Genomic DNA, 25,141 nt, shown 5'->3' on the forward strand with positions numbered 1-25,141 from the left:
GTGTGTGTGTGTGCGCGCGTGTGTGTGTCTGTTTATATTGTGTGTGTGGCAACCTGCTGATATCATCAAACTGAATGACAGAACGATGGTTCAGAGACTGAGGGTCAGGAGGGTAAATGTGTGTGTGTGTGTGTGTAAAGGTTGTTGTTCTGCTGTAGCATCATCTCTGCTGTAATGTCTCAGTCTTCAGAAACTTTTATCTGTCAAAGCTTCGGCTGAAGAGCAAAGAAAACACCAACATTTTCAAGAGACAATTCATGAAAACGGCACCTTTTCCTTGCAAATACAAATCAGACATGTGTGTGCATCAATTATATTTTGAAACAAAATTACACCTTAAAACTCCACACATTATAAAATAATGAAACACAAATCCAGGTCTTTAAATCTCTCTCTCTCTGCTGCAACTGCGAGTCTGCATCACATTTTCCTCGCTCTTACTGCCATTTTACACCACAAGCAGCATGTATGCCGTACAACTGGCGAGGCCTCTTAGTGGTTTTAACAGACGACATCGCATCGCTCCAATCCTGTCTTCCTGTGCATTTTAGAATTGATTTTAAGATTTTACTGATCACTTTTAAAGCCTGTTTGGGTCTGTCTGGAAACGTTAACCCCTTACGAGCCGGTACGCAGCCTTAGATCCTCGGGGGCGGGGCCCTCCTGGCTGTTCCAAACTCTTAAATCTAAAGGTGACCGTGCTTTTTCCATCATGTCCCCTCGACTTTGGAATGACCTGGAGATAAGGCTGCAGAATCAGTGACATCTTTTAAATCACTTGTCAAAACCCATTTTTAAAGACTTGCTTTTATGTGGTGTCATCATCTCCTTTTAATATATGCCCTTATTTGCATTGACATTACATGTGTTGTCTTATTCCATTCCTTTTATTATTTACTTTGACTCTGCATCATCATGTTATGTCTCTGTGATCTCCTCCCTCGATATTTAAATTTATTCTTATTGTCATGTTTTTCTTGTTTTACTGTTTTGTCTTATTTTACTATGTTTTAGTGTTGTTTGCTTGTGCCTTAGCTTAATTTTTTCTTGCCCCTGTTTGGCCTTCTGTTGTTATTTTGCCTCTGCAGTATCCTGCTCTTTTGCTTTGGCTGTCAAAGCACTTTGAAAACTCAGTTTTTAAAGGTGCTATATAAATAAAGTTATTATTATTATTATAACTGCTGTTCCTCTGCTCTGCAGCATCAGCTGCAGCCAATATATGTTAATCAGAATGGTAGCAGGTTGCATGTATTTACACCAGATGCAAGAGCAGCACGTTGTGGCTGCAGCAGGCTTGTAGCTCGCAGCAAATATAGAAGAAAGATCTATTTTTGCTGCATGATGGAAGCCTGCTGCAGCACACAAAACTCTGTTACTGATGAAATAAAGGTAAAATAAATGAATGAATACAATGTCACAGCCCTATTCAGTGGCTCAGCGTTAAGAGAACAGGATCAAGAGAGGAGTTACAGAAAGAAGAGAGGGAGACATAGAGGAGATGACATGAGTAGAGAGGGCAGGAAAGAAAATCAGAAACAGCAGCAACTGTAATCTAAAAAGAAACCTGCAGTCAGAGCATCTCTAATAAAAAACCCTGTTACAAAATAAAAGGTGGATGTATTTTACAAAATCGCAACACCAGTTTTACCACCGAACCATGCTGTATAAAAAGTCTCAGTTGTGCGATGTGTGTGTGTGTGTGTACAGATCTGTGTCTTACCTCCTGATGGTGCGCAGCAGGGTGGATCTGGCCTCATTGTGGAAGGTGATGATGATGGAGGTTGGAGGAAGATCAGAGTCGTAATGAAGAGTGGTGCACCTACAGAGAAAGAGAGAGAGACAGCATGATTCAACATGACATCACAACTATGTGAAGGAATGTCCCATGTTAAGGTACATTTAACGCAATTAGTGAGTGAAAATATGCAGATTCTTACAACATAAATATTAAAACATGCCTGAAAGATTGAAATAAAAAAGTCTTTGGAAGAATAAATTATTCTAATAAAAATAAGAAATATATTCTTTACAGATTTGAAGTTAAGAATCCAAGATGAAGAACAAAAATGTTTTGACACGTGTGTTAATGTGTTAAATGAGCCACGATGCTCCACATTAATGCTGGTTGGTTTTAATAATATCATATGAGGAGATATCATCAACACTTCAGCTGTCTACACACACACACACACACACACACACACACACACACACACACACACAGTGACCAAGTGATCAGACCAGACCTGTTGAAGATGAATTATAGATAACCAGCCAGAGGCTCATTAAAATACACCACATAACAGTGTGTGTGTGTGTGTGTGTGTGTGTGTGTGTGTGTGTGCTGCCTTCGCTGGGTCAGCAGCCTTTTCTTCCAAAAGAGCAGAGGCAGGCGCACACACACACACACACACACACACACACACACACACACACACACACACACACACACTTACACACACAGTATAATGAGAAGACTGGCCTTTACCTATCAGATTGATGGATTGGTGACATTTTCAAACAGAAACAGTCTGCTTGTTCCGTCCTGGCCTTCATTTTTAAAAAGCTCACCTTCCCCAGATGTGTGTGTATGTGCGTGTGTGTGTGTGTGTGTGAAACTTTACCCATCACTCTGCACCATCAGCCAGCTGAACACATGCTGCTGGCTTATCTAATCTACCTCTCTCATGTGTGTTTTATTATCTGTGTACTGAAGACAGAATATTCAATTAAAAATAATGAAAGAAGAAAGATTTGGCTGATATTATCATTTCCTGATGTGAAGAAAGTTGCCTGTGTTATACAGGACGAGCAAATATGAAATGTGAGGCATCATTCATGAGAAAGTAAAGGATCAAACACCTGCAGGATCTGCCAATCACTGCAGCTCATTGGACTCATACACCTGAACACCTCTGCTCTTGTAACATACAGAATGAAGGACCTGCAAACAGATTTGATCTTATAAATTGTAATATCACGTTACAAAAAGAGAAACTCTTATTTACTTGTGGAAAACATTTAGTCATTTTTTGGCTGTGAAGACACAACTGTATTACAAGAACAATCTTGTTTGGATATACTTTTTATTTTATCTCGTAAAGTTGTCAAACTCAATAGATTAAGTACTGTAAAAAACTGTAACAGTCAACTAAAGTAGTATAGGTGTTAAGGTGCATTTTTAACTTATGAACATGAACTATCTTTAGCCCGTACATCAAGAGGAGAAAGTCCACAGGAGTCCATGCGGAAACGGGTTGAATGAAACTTCGGGAGGCATGAACGGACCAGGTCTGTGACCACAGTTCAGCACCCTTGGCTCCATAACTCAGGGTCAGCGTTATGCAAACCAGATTACAGTTACGTCTGCTCCCTTCAGAGAGACAAGACAAACACACCTCCAACCTCAGCTGCTGTAGCGACACTATCAAACTGTTCCCTTATTTATCTGAAAGGAGAAGACAGCTGCATCTACTGTCCTGAGGAAAGACAGTGTGTCCATTAAGAGTTAATACAGGCTTCTCAATGACCTCAAGGCCTTAGTATGAAATCCCTAATTATATCTGTAAGTTTTGCTGATATCTCAGTCTTTATTCATCTATTGTGATCATGGAACATACACATTGTTCATTCACTTAGCATGAAGGAAATTTGTTAGCTTAGCAACCAATCTCTAGATTTAGAAATGCATGCTGTTTGATGCATCTCTGCGTATTTACTTACCTTGTTTTCTGTGATATAATTTTGATTATAAGAGCCTGCACCACTGATTTGTGTTTGACTTTCACAGTCATGTCTCTCAGTAAACTCAAACACAATTAAACATCCTCGGTCTAAGAGTCTTACAATCTTTTTTGATTGTTTAGCTAGTTGGAGAAACTGCTTCAACCACAAAGACAGAGGCCAGCAAAGCCACAAAAGGTTAGTCTGTGACCATCAAATATTACACATACTGCAAGCCTTCACCAATACAACATTACAGTTCTACAAACATCCTGATTCCCTCGCCCCTTATGATTCAAAATTCTACAAAGACAACAAACAGATCTTGTTTGCCGGCTGGATAACAATACTGAAGTCTGGCTTTGCTGACTTAAACTGCTAATGTGAGTCTCACAGCAGAACCAGAAACACAAAAGGTGAACTATGAAAGAAAAGAAATGGAAATTAAAGTTTAAGTGGCACATCTAAGGATGTAATGTACTGGTTTATATGCTGCATTATAAAACTGAATGCTCATATTATCAATTGTTATAAGTAGTGAAAACTTATTTATTCAGATGTTCTAATAACTTTACTGAACATGAAATAATGAGGTTTTATACTCAAAATTAGTAATTTCTGTTAACTTATTGCAATCATTTGGGTGAAAGAAAGTTGCATTTACTGAAAATATTTGACTTACTCAATCATTTTAATTTAACTGTAAACTAATAGTACATGTAAGACTAAGTGCAAAAAATCAAGCTCTGACAACCTCCAACATTTAAGTTTATGTACTAAAGATAATTGATAGATAACTTATTTGGGTTGCCTGTTTTTCATTGCAAAAAAAAAAGTGCTTCAGCAAACATAACGCACATCACAATTCATGGGAAAGGTGGACAACACAATTGCCTCAGTCAAGGAAGGCTTTTCTCTGTTGTTTTTACATGAATTTACATTTGGGCTACCAAAAATGTATTTTGGCCACCAGTTAGTGTCTTGGTGCTGCACTGAAAAAAACATTAGCCGTGATATCTGACATGTCAACATGTTTCTTGGCTTGCCACTGAGGAAGGTTGGTTTCTCTGTTGCTGCTCCACTTTGTAGTTTAACAGATAAGATACACATATTTTTCACAGAAAAATTGTAGCTCGTGTGGCTCAGAGGACGAAAACCTGTCTACTTTTCAAGCCTCTGACATGAGACGACACCAAAAACATGCTGACGCGCTGTGATCCAGGAGGAAATTTCATATCAGGGAATATCAACAAAGTGCAAGAATCTCTATGAAGTCTGTCTGATTTATCTGTCCGACCAAAACTCATGCATTTAACCCAGAAAACATTTTACACGTTAGACCAGATTCTTCTTCTTCTTCCATGAGGTAAGAGTTGTCTATATAATTCTGCATCATGTTCCCTAACAAACACTTCTGTATGAAAACAGCTGGATGTGTATGCTAGACTTTCTAACCCAGAAGAAACCCAGAAACCCAGTGTGTCCTGTCAAAGTGCCCTTGGGCCAACCATTGAACCACCTCCTGTGATTTGCTGCGGGGTTCGCACATAAGCTCAACTCCTAATTTGTTGTATTAACAGGTCGGCACACAGCATCAGTCAGTGCACACGAGCACCCGGCTGTGAAATAATACGATCAGCACCTCATTAACTCGCAATTTGATTTTCTTTTTTTTTTTTTTTTAGTTTAGAGGCACGATGATTAAGTGGGGAAACAATATCACCAAAGCAGATTACAGGATGTAAAAAAAATCAGAAACAAGCGTATGATTCATGTTTTTATTGTTATAATATGTGCGTGTAGAGTAGATTAAAAGAGAGGGTTCAGTGTCTAGCTGGGCAGGGAACGTCAGCCAGGGGTGGCAAGTTTTAGTTTGGAAATTTGTCTCTTTCTTTCTTTCTTTCTTTCTGCTGTAAGGTGCTGGAAAAGCTTGAAAATGCACCTTGAAAAAGCTTGAAAAGTGCTTTGAATTTTGTGATTTTAGTTGACATGCATTTTTGATTGTGAGGATCTCAGAGCAGATAAAGTCTTGGGGACCCTCTATGATTTCTAGCACCAGTCTTTGGCACCTGGACCCCAGGTTGGGAACCAATGATGTAAACAACCCCGGGTGCACACACTATTATCACCCCTTTTTTAGTGAAGACAGTGAAGGTCTTTTGCCTCCGTTGGTTACTTCTTCTCTTTTGCTCCTTTTTCATTCACATGTGCTGCTTGACTTGGTTTGACTCTGTGTGTCAGGCGTGTATTTAGTGTTTAAGTGCTTGTATTTGGTCGAGCGGATGTGGATCTGGTGGATAAACATTTTTCTTCATATAGATTCTTCACAAAAATTCTCCACATTATTTTGTTATCTAAAAACTTCTATTACGAAGAAGCAAAATTAGGAAATGTTGGGTTTTCATGAGCAGTAAGTACGACTCCGATCAGCTGAAAGTGATATGAAACAGCAAAATAAGGCAGACATCTGAAAGTACAAACAGCAGGAGAGAAACTAACCTTCGAACCACAGAGAGTCAGTCAGAAGCTACAAAACTACTAAGAGCTGAACAGCACAGAGACTTTAAAAAACTCTTTCTCTCTTCTCTCCTGCACAGACATGAGCTGAGTCTCTGCTGTGCTTTCCAGAACACACCAGAAAAAATGGATCTACTGGCAACAGGAAAAGGCTCAGTCACCTATTTTTAGTGTTTAAAAAACCTGCATATATCAGGTATCGATCTATGTGTCTGTCTGTCCGTCTTACATATCTCTCTTTTTTCCATCACTCTCCTTAGTTCCTTCCGTCTTTCCTTCTCTTGTTCTTTCTTTTTTCTCTATAATCACTTTCTTTGTCTTTCCCTTATCTTTTAGTCTCCTCTGTCACCTTTTGTTTTACTTTTTCTTCGTTCTTTCCGTGAGTCTAAGTTTCTTTTCCTACCTGTCCTGTCATTTCATTCCTCTTTGCTTTCTCTCCATTTACTTTGTTTTTATATATTGTCAGTTGCATTCTCAATCATAAAAACATTTGATAGACCAAAGAACAAAATATAAAGATAGAAGGAATAGTACAAAATTCATACCACACTACACACACACACACACACACACACACAGACAGACACACACACAGAGGTTTTTTAAATTGAAGGCCAGAACAGGCTGTGAGCAGACTGCTGTCACTCCACATTCAGATTTCTTTCCGTCTTTCTTTGCTTCTACCTTTCTTCCCACATTGTCTCTATCTCTCTCTCCCGGTGAGAATAGGAATATGCGCTGTATATATTTGTCATATCATATCCCATCATGCCCCTCTCCGCCTCCTCCATCCCTCTATATCTCCCCGTCTCCATCTCTGGTTTTCCTGCAGTTGATTTATTCAGCAGCTCTACCAGAGAGGAACGATAAGCAGATAAAGACGAGCTGCTGCTACTGTGCGTGTGTGTTTGTGTGTGTGTGTGGAGAGGGACGAACGAGGCCGAGAGACACAGTGACAGACAGGCAGAGAGAGAGACAGACAGAGATGTACAGATAAAAGTTGTGCTGACAGATGACTGATGTTGAGGCTGATATGAACAAGCTTCCACACTCCCCAAGCGAGTGTATGTGTGTTTGTGTGTGTGTGTGCGCATGTGTGTGTGTGTGTGTGCGCCTTAACTTCCTGATGCGTCAAAGCTCAAAGAGAACACACACACACTGGGAAGGAAACAGGAGGAAGTACATGAGAGGGCGGGGGATAGATGAAGAAGAGCAGAGTGACTGGAGGAAATAGAGATGATGGGTGAGGAGAGAGGAAGAGGAGTCAAACAAGGTGATGGCGGAGAAAAAAGGGAGGTCGGAGGAGGGTTGGAGAAAGAAAATGTGAGAGGGGACAAACGGCAACAACAGGAGGTGAGAGGAAGAAAGGCAGGAGGATAAAAGGGAGGTGAGAGGGTAAGAGCAAATATGAGAGAGGAGGGGAGAGATTGGAAGAGGATGTAGAGGAGTGAGGAGAGGATGAAAAAGGGAGGAGAGGAAGTGAAAATGGAAGCGAAATGGAGGTGACAAAACAGCAAAATGTAGAAAAAGAGACAAATTGAGAAAAATCCCCCATTTAACTTCTAAAGGAACAGTGCTATCATAAATAACAGCGAATCTGAAGATAAAAACAAAACCAAACGCAAAAAGAAAACCAGGAACAAAACTCCCCCTAAAGCCAATTTTAAAGCTGCATATCTCCGTCCTGTCCACAGTTTAATAAAAGGCAAGAGGAGATGGAAAAGCAGAGGAGACAAAAACAAAACAAGCAAAGAAAAGGCAGAAAGTAAAAGGGCGGAGAAGAGAGCAATGGAAGGATAAATAATTGAAGTTAAAAAAAAAAGGATGCGGAGGCTAAAAGAGAGCATGACTGTAGGAGACGAGCAGAGTGTTTACAGTAGATTTCTGTCCAGATGGTGTGAAAATCATTTATATTTGATGAGCAGGGCCATTTGAGGAGTGAGAGTTTGTGTTTGTGTGTGCGGTTGTGTGCGTATGTTGGCTCATCAAAGTTCATCTGGAGGTGAGATAAACACATGAAAGGACAGGTCAAAAGCAGCAGACAAACACTCATGCACACACACACACACACACACACACACACACACACACACACACACACACACAGAGCCTCTCTGCGGGCGGTGCAGCCGACCTGTCAAAGTCTGTGTTCGTGCTGCAAAATACTAATGGCCACTGATGTAGCCCTGAGATACTGTCAGACCTGTTCACACACACGCACACACACGCACGCACGCACACACACACACACACACACACACACACACATGCACACACACACACACGCACGCACACACACAGAGTACCGACCTACCTGCAGCCTCTGATTAACACCTCTAACGCTCTTCTTTCTCTCTGTCCTTCACTTGTTCTGCCTCTCGGCTTTTTTTCTATTATCTTCCTCTCCGTTCCTCTCTCTCCCTCTGTGCCCTGTCCTGACCTCTCTGTCTCTCACTCTTCTCTTGTTTTCTCCACCTCACTCCCGGCCGAAAACTTGCAAACATGAAAGAGCTGCTGTAGCGGTGTAGTGATTTAGTAGTGGTTCTTTGTCTTTTTCTCCTGCCACAAAACACTTCCCCTCTCAATCAAACATTTGCAAAGAAGCCTAAAGTTGCTTTCCAAATTGACCCTATATGAGAATTCCTGATCTGGCACAGCTATCGTCACAACGGTACCAGTTTCCATTGCCTTGCAGATTTACAGTAACATGATTGCTACTTCTGTGGTTAAGTTTTGAAGTTTAAGGAACTAAAACTATCTGGGGACCTTTCATACTTTTTTCCAGCTCTATATTTTCATCCTGAGATTCACTTAGAGCAGCTTTGCCTGATTCACAGTCAAAAACATCCTCATGTATCTTATACTGGCCCTTTATGTCTGAAACAAGCTGTGTTGACTCCCATCTCCTCCCTAAAAGCCTGCTTTCTTCTGATTGGCTAACTTGTTTTCCGCTCTTCCCTGTGATGTCCTCCAGGAGCTCCTTACAGAATTTTACTTGTTGCAAGCAGCTATTTTAGCCATTAGCTCTTCTAGACTGCAGCACCCAGTGCTGGAAACTGATTACTGTACACAAGCACACAACTTTTTGAACTTTATCCACCATTTATAGTGGAATTGGATCATATTTTTTGGCAAAAATATTTTCTGGTTTTCCCACTGATGTCCTCTGGCTTGTCTGTCTCAACTTTTGGTTATTTTGTTGTTAGCAGTTAGCTACTTTAGCCGCTAATTGCTGGTTAGCTTAGTTAGTCTTGCAGCTGACTCTGCCTGGACAGGGAGCTCCATGAGCAACGAGTATAGACCTGTCCATCAGAAACTGTAAATCACAGACAGCTGAGCTGCTGCAGGACATCAGAGGGAAAACCATGAAATATATAACTCTCCTTCAATTTTTGTGAGACATACCGAACACGAACATAATCCTGAGCTGGTTTTGCTGAATGGAGACAGTTGCAGTGGGTGGGTGTGCTGTGCTGTAAAAAGTAGTCGGAAACCTGAGCGTTTTGCTCATACGGATTACTTTTATATGTTTCCCTCATAGTTTGAAACTCTGACCACCTTTAATATGAACATCCAATATTGTAACTTTATGACATAAAATAAGAGAAAGCACAATAGGTCCCCTATAATGAAGTATAAAGTTTGGTATCTTTAACAGTCAAGGTTAGAAGGAATCAGTTTTGACCACTGGTAGGAAACAGGATGTGAACAGCTTGTTTTGCGTGCTTCATAGACCCAACCATCCGTTCCAACCTCCTTCATAAGAGGTCTTGCTGCCACATAATGTCCCACTATATCTTTGAAGTCACAAATGTTGATGCATCTGGGAAGATGTGGTCCTACTTGTGTTTTTCTATTTGATCCATTCGTCTGTGAAGTTTCAGCTGTTTTGCATTGTCTTACAATAGTTTTCACAGCTGCACAGTTTTCAGTGATAACTGTAATTATAATGAAATAAAAGACAATGAAGGTCTTTTGTCAAATGTGACACTGCTACCTGCGTGAAAACCCATATATATGATCTGACCTGCTGGCCTTGAGACAATAGAGCAAACTTTCAGACTTGCACTTGCTTTTGCACCCGATACTTGAAAGAGTAAAGGCTATTAGCACAGGACATTGGTTCTTCCCTTTGTATTCAATATTCTTAATTTCCTGGGTTCTTGTATCATCCTGTGTGTATTCACAAACTTTGCAGGGACAATGAACTTCACATGCAACAATGGATAATGCAAACCTGCTCACAGTATGTAAATACAGTACACTGAATAGCTGTTTTTACAAAAGGGCCACTGAGAAAAGTATCCAATATCATATTTTTGCAATGTGAAATTTTGGGGAATAAACATATGCAATGGGAAATCATTTTGTTTTTACTCGGGCAGCACGATATGGAACAATGTCAGCTTAATCTGAGCAGAGTAGCAGCACGCCTGCTGGAGTAAGATATTTTGGTAAGCTTTTCACCTCTGGCCCTTCTTTCTGTCTCTTCCCACTATCTCTGTCTCGCTTCTATTCAGGTGTACACAGAGGAGAAGATGGCCTAGTTTTGGCTGGTTAGGCAACAGCCATTTACATATTAATACACACACGCACACACACACACACGCTCGCACACTGCTGGTGAATGAGGGAGCGAGGGATTTCTCTTCTTCTGATCGAGAGAAAGAAAAGAAAAGAAAAAAGAGACAGCGAGGGACAGTTGATAATGCCTCATTTCTTCTTTTACTGGAAAATTCCATTAGGAAAATTTCCGAGTCAATGACTCCAATGAATGAATGGCTCAAATGAATAGTTCAGTAGATTCAACAATTTTAATTGAAGCAGGTTCAATCCCCAAAAGCAGTGAAGGAGTGCACACATTTGGCAAAAGAAAAAAATTGACCAGGTTGAGGCCTCACAGTCGCTGTTTTCCGCCACCAAAGTCGAGACTTTATTTAATTTCTACGTTCAAGAAGCAACGATAAAGTCATTCACAATGCTACAGAACTACTCTCTCAAACACAGACACAGAACCACTGAAACACCTTAAGTTAGGGATGAAACTTTGATCCATATTGCATTTCATCTCATTAAATTAAAAACTCCTGAATCCACACAATAAAGTAATTAGTTGTTCCACAGTCTGTGCAAAACAAGACCATGAAACGTTTTAAGCTACGGTACGAATAGAGAGGCGAAGTCACTTTGATAAAAATATGAACATAGTCGACGTGAGAGACAAATAATAGTTTGTTCCAGTTTGAATTGAGGCTTCAATTACACATATGATGTTTGTCAGTTCAAAAGACAATTTCACAAGAATGGCGCAATTTGTGGTAGGTTTGTCATAATTTAGTTTTATGTGAAACCGCTTAATGAACTTTATCTCTCGTCTTGCACAATATACACGGTCCTTTCATTAGTCTGGAAGGGAAAGAACGAGCAAGACTTGTCGCTTGTGTGACTGCATGTCGGTAGAAAACACACAAGCATCATATCTTGCACGGCTAACGGTAACTTTTAGTGGGAGACAGTCATGAAGTCTGACTGACTGTCGGGTGTGTAGTCTTTCTAATGCCTCTCTATCGAGTGTATGAACTGACGTCACTTTCCTACTTGCACACGCCCCCTCAGTCGGACTGAACGGTGAAACAAATCTGCTTAAATTAATGGCAGCTGGACTTGACAGTTTACCAAAGACACAGCGGTTCATGGACATTGACATTTGGCCAGGAATCGGGTTTCCTTACATTCATATGCAACATTTCATTGAGAGCCAGGAGCGCTTGGCAATAAAGTTACTTCAAGGTGGGATTTGTCAGCCAAAAATCCAAAGTACCCGACACAAAATGGCAAACGAAAATCAAGGTTTTCACTTCCTGAATTCCGGTTGTCTCTAAAAATTATTCTTCACGAAGAACACTTGCATTGATTGGTTGCGAGCAAAATCATACAAAGAGTAATTTTCAAAAGGACTGAATGCAAGTATCATTTGACTGAAGAAGTTTCTTGGGAAACTTGGTTATTTCAATCAATACCTTAAAGATACTTTGCCCTAGTAACTTCTAACAACAGCCATGTTTGTTGATTACGTCATGAACTGTTTTCCTCTCGTCCTCCACCAGCGGTCAGGTGCTATGTGTTCATGTGTTTTGGGGGAGCAGCTTTGGAAGGATGCCTCAAGGGAAAAGGGTGGTTGGATACTTTCAAAAACTAGCCTACTCCTGCTGGTTACTCCAGCTTTACCAACTCCAGCTTTATTTATTCATGACCAAGAAAACACAACATCAGCCAATTCAGTGCAGCGGTTTTTCTGCTAACTACAGCCCGAGCAGGTCTGTTATGACCATTAGTGATGTCTTTTCTTTCACCATAATCATAAATGTAACAGATCAGAAAACGTCTATATTTGAAGACATGGATAAATGCCATAGTTTGTTGTTAAGGATAAATTCAGTTCAGTTCAGATTTCATTTGTGTTGCACCATCTCAAACAGAAGCAGTTCAAAGTGCTCTACAGTATGAGGACTTGTTGGTTAATAGGTTCCTAAAATATACTGTGAACAAACAAACAAAAATAAAACCTCCTCAGGGAGGTAACAGTGTGATATGGAAACAGTCCATAAATAGGATATGTGGCGTGAGATAACCGAGAGAAATGTTTGTGTACAGTACGCAGTACATAAATAACAAATGAGATGCATGAGGGATGAGTACAGGAAGGATATTACTGCATATTCAAGGGAAATTAAACACAGTGAAGAGGAGGAAAACCCTGACTGTGTTCTGAAAGGAACGTCTTCTGAGTTTCCATTCATCAAAATGTATTTAAAGCAGTTCAACTTGTTATACATTTCAAATGACAGCTGTTGTTTTTTTTTTTAATTGAGACAACTTAAAATAATTACTTTGTTCAACCTTCAAAAAATGGTTTGCATGGAGTTAAATATTACAGGTTAAACTGAATGGATAATTAACATCGAGTCAATAAAGATTTTCTATTTTCTTTTTAATTTAGGACAACTTGAAAGAATTTAGTCAAATGTAAAAATTATAACTATTAACTGTAAAATATGTCATGATTGATTACTCTGATCCAACTTGTTTTATTTTCTTTTTCATTGCAATGTAACATTACTCGTCAATACTATATTACTGCGCTCTACATCATTTGAGAAGTAACTTTGTGTCAAATCAACTGCACAGTACTACACTGTAAAAATACATTTGGGAACGTATGTCTTTTATTTTTTTTATTTAATTTCTATATTTGAGTAAATTAAACTTAAAAATTTTATTTTATTTTATTGTAATAAATGATCAATGTTATAAATGTTTGTCAGTCTGACTGAAGAGTTCAACTCAATATCTTAAACTTATTAAACATGTTTTCTCAAGTGTAACTAAATTAATGTCAAGTTTATTTGCCCAGAAGAGTTTTTCTGTTTTTAATCATTGTCTTTTCAAATTCAGTTAACTTCAATTTTAAGCCAGCCCAGACACTAACTTTTTAAAACAAATAGTTTATTTTTAAAAACTGATCAAACTTTACAGTAGATGAAGTTTATAGTGTAGAGGAAACTAATATGTGTGTGTTTAAGAGACAGGAGGGTTGCTGTCATGTCTTAAATATCTGTTGTATTTCACAGGACAACACCGCTGTCAGTTCCACATCCAGTTCCTCTGTGAGATCCTCTGAAGCGTTTCCTCAAAATCGATTCTACTCCACACCTGCATGTGTGTTTCCAGTAGCTGCTACAGACTCAGTAGAGATGTAAGGCTTAGACCTGCTGGGCAACCCTGCACCCGCAGAGGATGGAGGGAAAAAATAAGCTTCCTAAAAAAATCTATTGTTGGCAACTGTAGAAAACTATATTATATAGCACATACAACACTGTCTCTGTTCTTTTACAGCAACAATCTACCTGTAAAGGCAAATTATGCAACATTTTCTGTAAAAAACAACATAAACATCACTTATGACCTACTAGATGTTTGTGGTGATGGTTGTATCTGCAGAGACTCTGCCCTCTGCCCTCTGTTTACTTATTTTCTCATTACTTTGCTGCGCTGTGGACTCTTTACCAACCCAAAACATCAGCATTTGATGTCCTGGGGATGAAATTTAACAACCTTTATGATACTTTTATGAACAAAGCTTGGACAAATCCTGCCGATTCTTTAAAATCTTTGTGTTATTTGTTGTAGCTACATAATAAAGCGGTCTTTTGTGTCTCTGCATTCAATGTGTCCATTAGAAAACCATTTAAGATGAGCACTTTCTGATTTGTCACCTCTATCATTAAGGTTTGGTTACACTTAGGAACAAAACTGCTCACTTAAGTTTAACAAAAAATATCTTGGTCATGGTTTAAAGATTTTAAAGATTGATGTTGTTGCAAAAACAGGATGCAAACACGATGCAAACAGAAGTCTCTGGCGTCTTTGTAAATCCGTCCAGTCACCCTGATGTCCTCCGAAAGGTTTTGTGGAGCTGTAACAATGTCACGCCACTTTTGTCTTTGCTTCTAATTATTCGCCTGACTGCAAGAGCCTGTCAGGAAAATGGAAGCAGAGGTCTCTTCAAATATTTGAACAAACGACTGATGCTGACTTTTCTGGTAGGACACTCTCTCATAATGACGTTAATGCTAATTCTTTTGGATTCCATCATTTCTAATGGCCTGGAAGACACGGACTCTGAATGGATCAACGTCTAGAAACACTACAAACACTAATTCTTCATCTACATGCTACAATCTTCATCATCGTCAACATGACTGTGACTTTTTGTACGTTTTTTGACTGCTTTACTTGCTCAAGTTAAATTTTTGTATATAATTCACAAATATAAACCGCAACAGTTTCAAAAACCCAGTGTCGCCTTTAGATAAGTGTATATCAGCTGTTCTATTGAGCTGTGTGTTATTAACTTTTTTCATTATGTTGTCATACGTAGAGCCTGTCATGATGTGGTGGTTGGGACAAAAGCAAACAATCAACCTGAGAAAGCTTTTTTCTTTTTTTATCCAGAATCAATCATTACAGCTCTTTTTAAAAAATGATCTACACTAGAGATGCATGATATGCAAATATTTTCCATCATATGTTGGCTGATTGCTGATACCAATACAGATATATGCACATATTTTTTTCTCACCAAGTTGCACAGAACATCAAGTCTCTTGTGTAGTAGAATTAACATATTATGCCCGCCGGCAGATGTAGACATGATATAAAATGCTTTTTAAAATGTACACAGTCGCTGGGCAAAATAAGAAAACTTTTCTGACAAGTTTTTTTCCGCAGTTGATTGTTTCTCTTTGTTCTTTACATTTATGTTGTAATGATACGGACAACGGCTCTTAAAGTCTGGAAGAAGACCGTAGATTGTTGAGTTTCATTCCGAGGTCGTTCAGAGGCACCTGGTGCAAAGAACCCTTGACAAAAAGAGTCCTTTGAGGATCTTAATGCAGTGGATTCTTGCAAATGTCATTAGGAGCACTAGCAGGAGCAAGAAGAACCTGATCTTTTCACTTATTATCTGGCTCAAGACAGAAATCATGTTCATGGATGAGGCAATATTAAAGTTTTATTCACTTTTTGTCACTTTTGCTGATTTCCTTCCTCACTCTCTGATGTATCCTGTGATTTCCTGGAAGTTACAGTAACTGGCTATCATCAGCTAGCAGGACATGCACTGTTACCGATATGTCCAGCATTTTTAGACATTTTAATGCAAAAAGCTTTAGCTTTATGTCTATAAAAAGGGCATATCTGCAGCACGACAATATTTCATTTAAAATGTTATTTTGACACATTTTGCCTTTAATAAATATTAAAAGCAAAGGCAGAAGGCCGTATTGCAGTTCCGATAAAATTTTGACTAATTGTTGAGCTTTACCTATGAGGTGCTGATAAATCTAATTTAAACTCTCACTTGTTTAGACTCGGTAGTTATAATCAGATGATGAAGTTATCACAGTCATCAGCAGAGTCATCACTTTAAAAAAGGAGCTCTCATTTTGGAAAAGTCTGCTTCATTATCATCTGCACATCAGTCTGTCCCGCTGCATTATCAGAGCAGTTAAATATTCCCTCTGATCTCAGCTAAATTGGGCCAAGTAAACAGATTTGACTGCAGACTCTGATCCATTTAAAGGGATTTCACTAACAGACACTATTTCTTTCTGTGAAAAGTGCCATCACTTTATGTTTTTGTTGTTTAAATGTACAAATTAAACTGAATGAACGTTTTGAGTCAGCGAATCGCACACGGAATCAAATAGTCATAGTATTACTTCCATTTTTTTAATTCATTTTGAAAGTGCGCCATAAAATAACTAAATTTAGAGGAGGAGGGGGCGAGGTTGTCACACATGCTGCAAATCCTGGCAGGGACTAACGAGGGAGAGCAACTTTCCAACTGACTCCAACACCCACCTTCAGGAGACCCACAAAAGGAGGACACTGTCACCCAGGAAGGCTCGTTTCGGCCCCTCCAACATGCTGACACGAGAAACACGACAAACCCCGTGGCTAAAATTCTGGAAACTTCTCAAAGTGAAGTCACATGACGGCCTCAGAGCCACAGCTGAGGGCTAGTGGTTATTAGGGGAGTTGGGAAAGGGAAAGGGGTGGGGTGGGGTGGGTGACAGGCATGAACGAAGGCAGAGATTTTCAGATACTACAAAGATAGGATGCTTTTTTTTATGTAATTTTAACAACTCCCGGGGCTCCTTTGGTTCCTTGTTAGCGCTGCCGCGATCCCCCAGCGGAGCGGAGAACCTCGTGTTTTCCAGAGTTTTCTGACTGTTTAAAAAACATGAGGCTGGATGTGCTGCGAGAGATGCCTCACCCCTGTGCTGCTTATTTATTCATGCTTTACAGTTCCACAACTTTGACTGCCTCGAACTGTGTGTGTGTGTAAGTGTGTGTGTGTGTGTGTAGAGAATCTGTGTTTATGCACAGGTATTTGTACGTGTGTGGAAACATTTTGCATGAATTTGAGTGTGTGTACGTCCTTGTGTGTACACCCAGACTGTATGTGTTTTTGTGTGTGATTTAATGAATGATGCAGATGTTTCATTTTGAAAATCACGCTGCTGAAACACGTCTGATCTTTTAATTACACTCATAAAGATAAAGGTGCTAACTAGAACCACAAAGGGTTCCTTGGCTTTGGCTTCCTTTTACAAAGGTCCCAGGGGTTATACCTAGAAGCATCCGTGAACGGTTTCACTCAGAACCCTCCTATGAGAGGTTCTAAAGGAGAAACCTTCTATGGTGAAAGTTCTACCCAGAACCCTCTCTGGGGAGATAATATTTCCACCATCTAAGGGTCCCAACAAGAATCCACCCAGGGGTTCTACTGATTTTTATCTAGAACTCACCCAGGGGCTTCTACTGAGAACCCTTGTTATAGGGTTTTGATTAAGAACCCAATCAGGGGGTTCTACTAGGACCCTTTCTTATTCCAAAGGTTTTATCTAGAGCTCACAAAGGGGCTTCTACCGAGAACCTTTTTATCTTCAAAGGGTTTCATCGAGAACCTACTCGGGGAGTTCTACCGAAAACCCTTTCACATTCCAAGGACTTTCTCTTGAACTCACCCAGGGGTTTCAACTGAGAACCCCTTTTATATTGCAAAGATTTCGCCTAGAACCCACTCAGGAGCTTCTACCAAGACCCATTTTATATTTCAACAGGTTTTATCTAGAACCCATCCACGGGGTCTAGGTCACCCAGAGGCTTCAACTGAAAACCCCTTCTATAATCAAAGGGTTTAATTTAGAACCCACTCAGGGGGTTCTACTAGGAACCCTTTCATATTCCATGGGTTTTATCTAGAGCTCAACCAAGGCCTTTTACTGAGAACCATTTTATATTCCAAGGGTTTCATCTAGAACCCACTCAGGGTTTTACAGAGAACCCTTTTATAGTATGGACAAAGAACCCTTGATGAAAGAGTTCAAGGATTTTGTCAATCTTTGAAGACCTTAATGGAACCCTTGTTCTTACAAAAACCTTTGACGAACTCTGTACAAAAAAGGGTTCATGAGAAGCAAATGGTTCTGGTTAGTACACGAAGAACCCTTTTGGAACTGTTTTTTTCTAAGAGTCTAGCAAAACATGGGACCCACATGAAGTTATTTATTGTATCTCATAATAACACATATGGAACCTGCTCATTTGATTAAGCAGAAGGTATTTCCAGCTTTTTAATTGGTTGAAGATACTACGACACATTAAACCCCGTCTCTCTCTCTCTCTCTGATCTGTTATTTTCTCTTCCACCTCCTGCAGTAAGCCGGTTAGCCGTCTCTCTTTCCTTCAGTTTCATATCGTTATCCAAGTAAACCTCTTTGAAGAGACTTTGCACACATGAGTGGGTATCTGTGCCATGAAAGTCAGACGCCCCATGAGGACGCTCTTCGCTGGGATTTGGGGAACTGAGATGCAACTGGTACAAAGCAGAGTCAAGCTGCTGTATCAAAGGGAAATCTGTGATATTAATATGGAGAGATTTATTTGTGTCAAGTATAGCATTGTAGTTTTTTAAAGTTACTTAACTATACTAAATTATGCACTTCTTGTTCTTGTGCTTGCAGCTGTGAAGCTTCAGTCTCCCTGTGGGGTAGACAATGTTAATCTCATAAAGTTGATTTCACTGCTACAATAATGGGACGACAACTGCAACTACTTCAACCTCTGTTAATATACCCAAGATTACTACTGTCTCTTCAACAACTGATAGTCCTGCTGCTACCAGTACTACAACTACTGCTGTTCCTACCACTACAACCACTATTACTCCAATGACTTCCACTAGAGGAAGTAGTGCTACCACTAAAGTTACTTTTATCTACTACTGGTGGAATCAAACAGTGAGTCTCAAGCTTTTGCACATAAGTCCCATAACAGGACAGATGTAATGTAATGTCATTTAGGGTTGGGCAATTGGACGAATATATGTTGAATCCATCGCTGGTTGTTTTTGTTGATTTTTTTTTGGTGGTTTTTGGAGTGATATTTGTTTTATTTTGCAAATGTCCACACCGTGCTCTCATCCAGCGGCATAGCACACACCCACTCAGCTGGACCATGAGCGCTGTGGGACGGATCCACAAACTTCCTGGCACGAGCATCCAATTTATGATCAAACGTGATTCATCAAAACACTCAGGCGGGTAAGAATAGATGAGGCCCGATGCTACTACTGCTCCTGCTTGTCTCTCTGCTTTTATTCCATACAGTCCACCAGTATTCATGCTAATGGGTTGTTTAAGTAATCTGATGCACACAAGTTCTCTTCTATTCATGACAAGAACAAATGTAATTGGAAATTTCCACACTACATGATCCTGTTTTGTTTGTTAATGATAACGGATGATTGATTATTTACTTGCGTTTGAGAGAGAACAGTAAATAGAAAGAAAGCAGGACTGAGGGGTTTAGACAGATAACAAGTGACTGAATGAGTGTTTGCACAATGAGACTATCACTAATAATAATAATAATACTATAATGTCCTCGTTCTCACACCCGCTGTCCCTTCATTCCTTTCCTGCTCTCCTAATCCCTCCTTCTTTCCCTCTCTCTGTGGCTGCACCTCCCCTCTTTCTGTCCCTTTGTCTCTGTCTGTCTATCTGTCTCCTTTTATCCCATCATGTCAGAGAAGAGAGACACCAGGATCTAGACTCAGACGAGGCTTTGAACAATAAAGCAGATGAAAGATCACTGTCACCGAGAACGACGGGGAGAAAGAGAGAGGGAGGGAGGGAGGAGTTTGTTTTGTTTCCTCTCTCTCTCTGTTTCACACCCCTGTCTCTATTTCTGTGTCTAGCGGCTGAATGGACTTCAGAGGGAGCGATTTAGGGAGATGGACAGAGAGAAAGAGAGGGGGGAGACGACAGTGGGTGGAGGGAGAGGAAGAGCGGAGATGACAGCAAAGGGAGATGAGAAAAATGAAAGACAGGAAGAGAGGAACAGGTGAAGAAGAGAAAAAGAGGAAGAAGAGGGGGGTAACAAACTAAAATAGCCCAAATGAAGCACAGTGAGTCAGTAGAAGTGATAGAGCGCCAGAAAAAAGGGAGGAAAGAGGCAGACTTAGACAATGAAACAAAAGGAACAACATCTGAGTCCTCTATACAATATCATTTCGTAATCACAGCTTTTAAATACATCAGCAGGACAGGGATAATTGCTGGGTGTTTGGTTTGTTGTCATTTCAATGCTTTGTTGCTCTGATGCAGCCCAGAATAAAATGCACTGTTTACTGAGTGTGAAAAAGCTGAAGAATAATCAAAGTTTATCAGTGTATCATCATTCTGGGAGTGGGAATCATTTCAGTGGGTGCATGAGAGCATTTTTTTTTCTGCAGCTAATGTCTCATATTACTGGACCCATCGGCCTGATTTTTTTTGTGCACATTAGTAATGTGAAGGACCTCTCGTGGTGGCAGTGATTCCCAGTTTTTAAAAACCTTGAAAATGCTTTGTTTTATACTAACTGCTGACTCCTCACTCCATTTAACCAGCCGGTAGGAGCTGCAAGTTATCAATGACTGCTAGGCTACAAACAACTCAAAAGCTGAAATTCAGAGAAAAATTTTGTTTTATCTTAAACCTGGTCGTCTCGATAAATAACAAAATATTCTGAATAATAACAAGTTTGAATTAAGAAGTGTGAACTTATTGCACTATGTATCCTTTGCTTATTAAGTTTACACAGTTAGGTGAACATAAGACACAGTTATAATAAATTGACACTTCCTAACTCCCGCCCCTTTTTGCTCTGTGCTCCAATAACAGTTGAGCAAACTTCATACCCTGGTTGATTTTCTCCTTTTCCTTTAAAAGTGACACAAAGATTTGCATCTTAAGTTAGCTAATGCTAGCAAAATGCTAGCTAACCAGCTAGCTATTCTACATCAATCATTGACTAGTTAGCTACCTAGTGTTTTACTAACTTTAGCTAATTTAAGATGTGAATATAGGCACTTTTACACCAACGTATTTTAACCATGTTTAAAATTTTGTTTTCTTTTCAGCACAGACGAGTCTAGCACATAGCATATCTAAATAGAGTGAAAAAGGGGTGGGACTTATGAAGGGTCAATTAAACTTTTCTGCACATCTTAAAGAACCTGACAACACTGCACAACAACATGTTATTAAAAACTTTGCACAGATCTCTATAAGAAAACTTATACTATACCACACAAGAAGTAAAAAACATCTGCGCTTATTGCATCTGTTAGTAATGGAGGCATTGCAGTAGGTGCTTCATCGTCTGTTACCTGGTGGAGATCTGCACTCTACTGAGTGCACTTTTCTAAGTACTTGCTCACATTTAAAAAATAAATTTCTCAGCTTGTATATTTACACCGAGTCAACTGAGATCCATGAAGTTTCCACTCTACAGCTGGATATTCCATTTAAAATTATTACAGTGCTCACTTTCTTGTCTCAGCAATGTATTTCTGTGCCGATAAAACAATGCAGTTTAGACTTTAGCCACACAACATCTCTGCAGTCTACATTCCTGCACAAACAAACGTGAAAGGTGACAGTTTTTCAGGTAATGTCAGCATGCCAGATGGAGCTTGACGTGAGGCAGCAGCCTGCCATTTTTGTTGCCTGTGCACTCTTTTGTGCAAACCACTGAAAAAAAAAGTGACACGCATTCAGATATTAGGGGTTGTGTTTTCTACAGTGACAGCAGGAAGAAAACTTTAAAGTCCCACCTGTTAAATGTGGGCAGTCTGTGTATTGTTTATTGTTTACAATCCATATGGTGATTCAAACACGTAAAAGACTCAAAGATGTAGAAAGCTGTCAACACGTTCCTTTGTGGTTCTGCTCGTTAGCGCTGAGGTGAGCGCGTTTAATAGCAAACATGCATTAGGATTCAGTCATACTGTGATAAAAGCTGCTTTCAGTGTCAGGAAGCGGTGGCAGTCCACATTTACAGCTGGCGATTAAAAACAAAGTGTTTTTATTTTCAGGCAAAATGCAGCAAACTATAATAACACACAATTACATATCCTGACTTTTTGTTGCCGTTGCTGTGTCCACATGAGTTTCAGATAAAACTAACTTCACCCTCCTGAATACGAGACTTGGGGATGAAGAACTGATCCTGAAATGTCAAAAATTCCAAATTCTTTAAAGTGACAAAAGGTAAAGATCACTATGAACTCACAAAACACATTTTTGGCTATAACTCAAGAATTAATGTGGTAATTATGACAAATTTTGACAAATAACTGACAATTTGGTCAACTAGAACTGAATGTAGGATCTTAAAATGATGCCAACTGCTGCAAAATATTATCACGTCTTCTCTCAAGATCCTGACAGAAGACAAGAAACAGAATGAACAGAATAGCTGGACTTGATGAGTGACTGTGCTTGTTTGTGCATGTGTGCATGTTAACAAAAATTACAAGAGTGAAAAATGTAATTTCCCCTGAGGGATTAATAAAGTATGTCTTCCTTCTTATTATTTCACATGAAGTGAACCTGTTCATTTTTCTTTTTTTTAATTAGCTTAATATTTATAATTGAAAAAAAGTGTGCCAAAGTTGTTTTGAAGTTATTTTTCTTTCATTCACTCATTTGTTCAAGCTTTGAAGACAAAAATGAAGTCCTATTAAATGAATTAAATGAAGTCCAAACCATGATTTTCTGCTGTTTGAACTGATACTTCTCCAGTTTTCTTTGTCACTTTAACTTCTACTACTCCTGTGAAAGTGAAAAAGTTACTGACTGATGTCCTGCAGCAAAGTTAGACACTGATGAAAATAAAACAAAAAGTTGGCTTCTATATCTTTTCAAAAATTATTTTTGTGGCTTTTTGCTGCGCAGCACAGCTGAAGATGGACAAGAGAAGGAGGAATGAGAGAGAGGCGACAACATGTAGATGGGGCAGATGCTTTACCAAGTGAGCTATGGGCTGGATGATATTAACTTCACATTTACTCTGCTGCATTTTTTTTAATTGCAGTAGTATTGGCCTTTTTTCATGATGAACCTTGAAGTTCAATCCCAGCTGATCTGGGCTGCTTTTGTTCTCTGTGCACGCTCACAATTCAAGCTTGTTTGAGCCTGGATTGAGTTAGCGGTGATTAGACCAGGCTAAATTGCATTAGTGGAACAGCTTAAGCCTTGAGTGGAAGTTGAAGTAAATTCAAGCTGTGCCTTTTCACTTAAACACAGACTTATTTATCAGCCTTCGTGGAATACCCCCTTGGGTAAGCTGAACAAATGCTAATAAGATTCTCAGGGAAATTTTCCTAACCGGTCTGGTCTGAAAAGTTTCTTATCCTCAAAAGCAGCTGGAAAAGGTGGAAAGTTCATCTTATATTTGGACAACCACAGTATTTTTGCAAAATGTTCAACTTTTCCTGTTCAGTAGCTTAGAGTATCAACAGGAAGCCTCAGCAAGAAACACTAAATGAAGGGATAGAGGTGAGATTCATGTTTTACTTTTTCACCACATTTATATTCCTCCACACTAAATGTATGTAATAAATGGAGGAATAAAAACCATTAGGCAACATATTTAAATTATTTTGAGCTCATATGTTTTTTGATGTCATGGCCGCCACCTTCCAGCGCAGACAGCATGGCAGCCTGACACTCTCCTCCTCCACACTCCCACTCACATTACAGTATGTGGGAGAGAGACTCTGTTAGCATACATATTTTCTATTACTGTGTACGGGCGTGTTTGTGTGTTTGTGTCAGTCCTGACATAGCTGCAACTCCCAAGTCAGTTTGCTTCACACAGGCAGGAAACCATCACTCAACTCCATAGCCCCAGGTCAGACACACACACACGCACACACACACACACACACACACACACACACACACACACACACACACACTGTAGTGGATGAATGTTCGGAGGCTGGCAGAGGGAGAGGTTTTCCACATGGAGGATTCTGTACAATGGATCTGTGGTCACTCTCCATCACACACACACACAAAATGCACACAGACACACACTGAGTGCATCTACGCAAAAAGCATGCACACACACACACACACACACACACACACACACAGAGCGATGACAGTGTGTGTGAGTTCTGCTGGGTGATGAATGAAGCAATATTTCAGTTTAAACCAGCATCCCACCACAGATGGTGGTATAGAGAAATGCTTATACATTACACACACACACACACACTTTCTCACTCTCTCTTTCTCTCTCTCTCACACACACACACACAAAGCTCTGAAAACCCCATCTGTCAGAGTGCGACAGGGTCTGGAGCACAGAAGAATCACCTGTCTTATTACACACACATACACAAATATGCAAACACACATTAATGCACATCTAAATGCAAACACAGACACGGAGGAAACACGGTCACACACTGACACATACGCACACACTCATTAAACTCTGCAGAAAGTGTTGTGTTGCCTCCTTGTGTTAGGCGAAAACCCAGAGGGCAAAAATCTCAGTGCCAAGCAAGCATTAGCAGCACAACACACACACACACACACACACACACACACACACACACACACACACACACACACACACACACACACACAATAACTCTGATAAACACAGGCATGCAAGCCGGACACACAGACAAACAGGATCAGACACACACCCTTATTCACACACACTCACACACACACACACACACACACACACACACACACACACACACACACACACACACACACACACACACAATTGTATATGACAACACTCACAGACACCTATGACTACACACTCGCAAGTACACACACACACTGTCGGCTTAGCGGTTTGTGTGATGCCAGGTTGCCTGCAGGTCTGGTAGCAAGGGCCTCTGCTGTCCTAGTTGTTTTCCATCCAAACCTCTCACTCTCGTTCTCTCTCTCTCTCTCTCTCTCTCTCTCACACA

At 39.9% G+C, this 25,141-nt stretch overlaps 1 protein-coding gene across 1 annotated transcript in view; it reads right to left on the bottom strand.

Annotated features, from left to right (window-relative positions):
* The window catches only part of galnt14 (UDP-N-acetyl-alpha-D-galactosamine:polypeptide N-acetylgalactosaminyltransferase 14 (GalNAc-T14)), a 229,672-nt gene that overhangs the window by 86,110 nt on the left and 118,421 nt on the right, over positions 1-25,141 (bottom strand). The window contains exon 3 of the mRNA XM_084737770.1: positions 1,721-1,819. Within this exon, the coding sequence (XP_084593896.1) occupies positions 1,721-1,819 (99 nt within the window). The remainder of the gene's footprint in view (positions 1-1,720; positions 1,820-25,141) is intronic.

The sequence above is a fragment of the Lutjanus erythropterus genome, chromosome 15 (genome assembly GCF_056507025.1).
Source record: "Lutjanus erythropterus isolate fLutEry1 chromosome 15, fLutEry1.hap2, whole genome shotgun sequence".
NCBI classification, from domain to species: Eukaryota; Metazoa; Chordata; class Actinopteri; order Lutjaniformes; family Lutjanidae; genus Lutjanus; species Lutjanus erythropterus.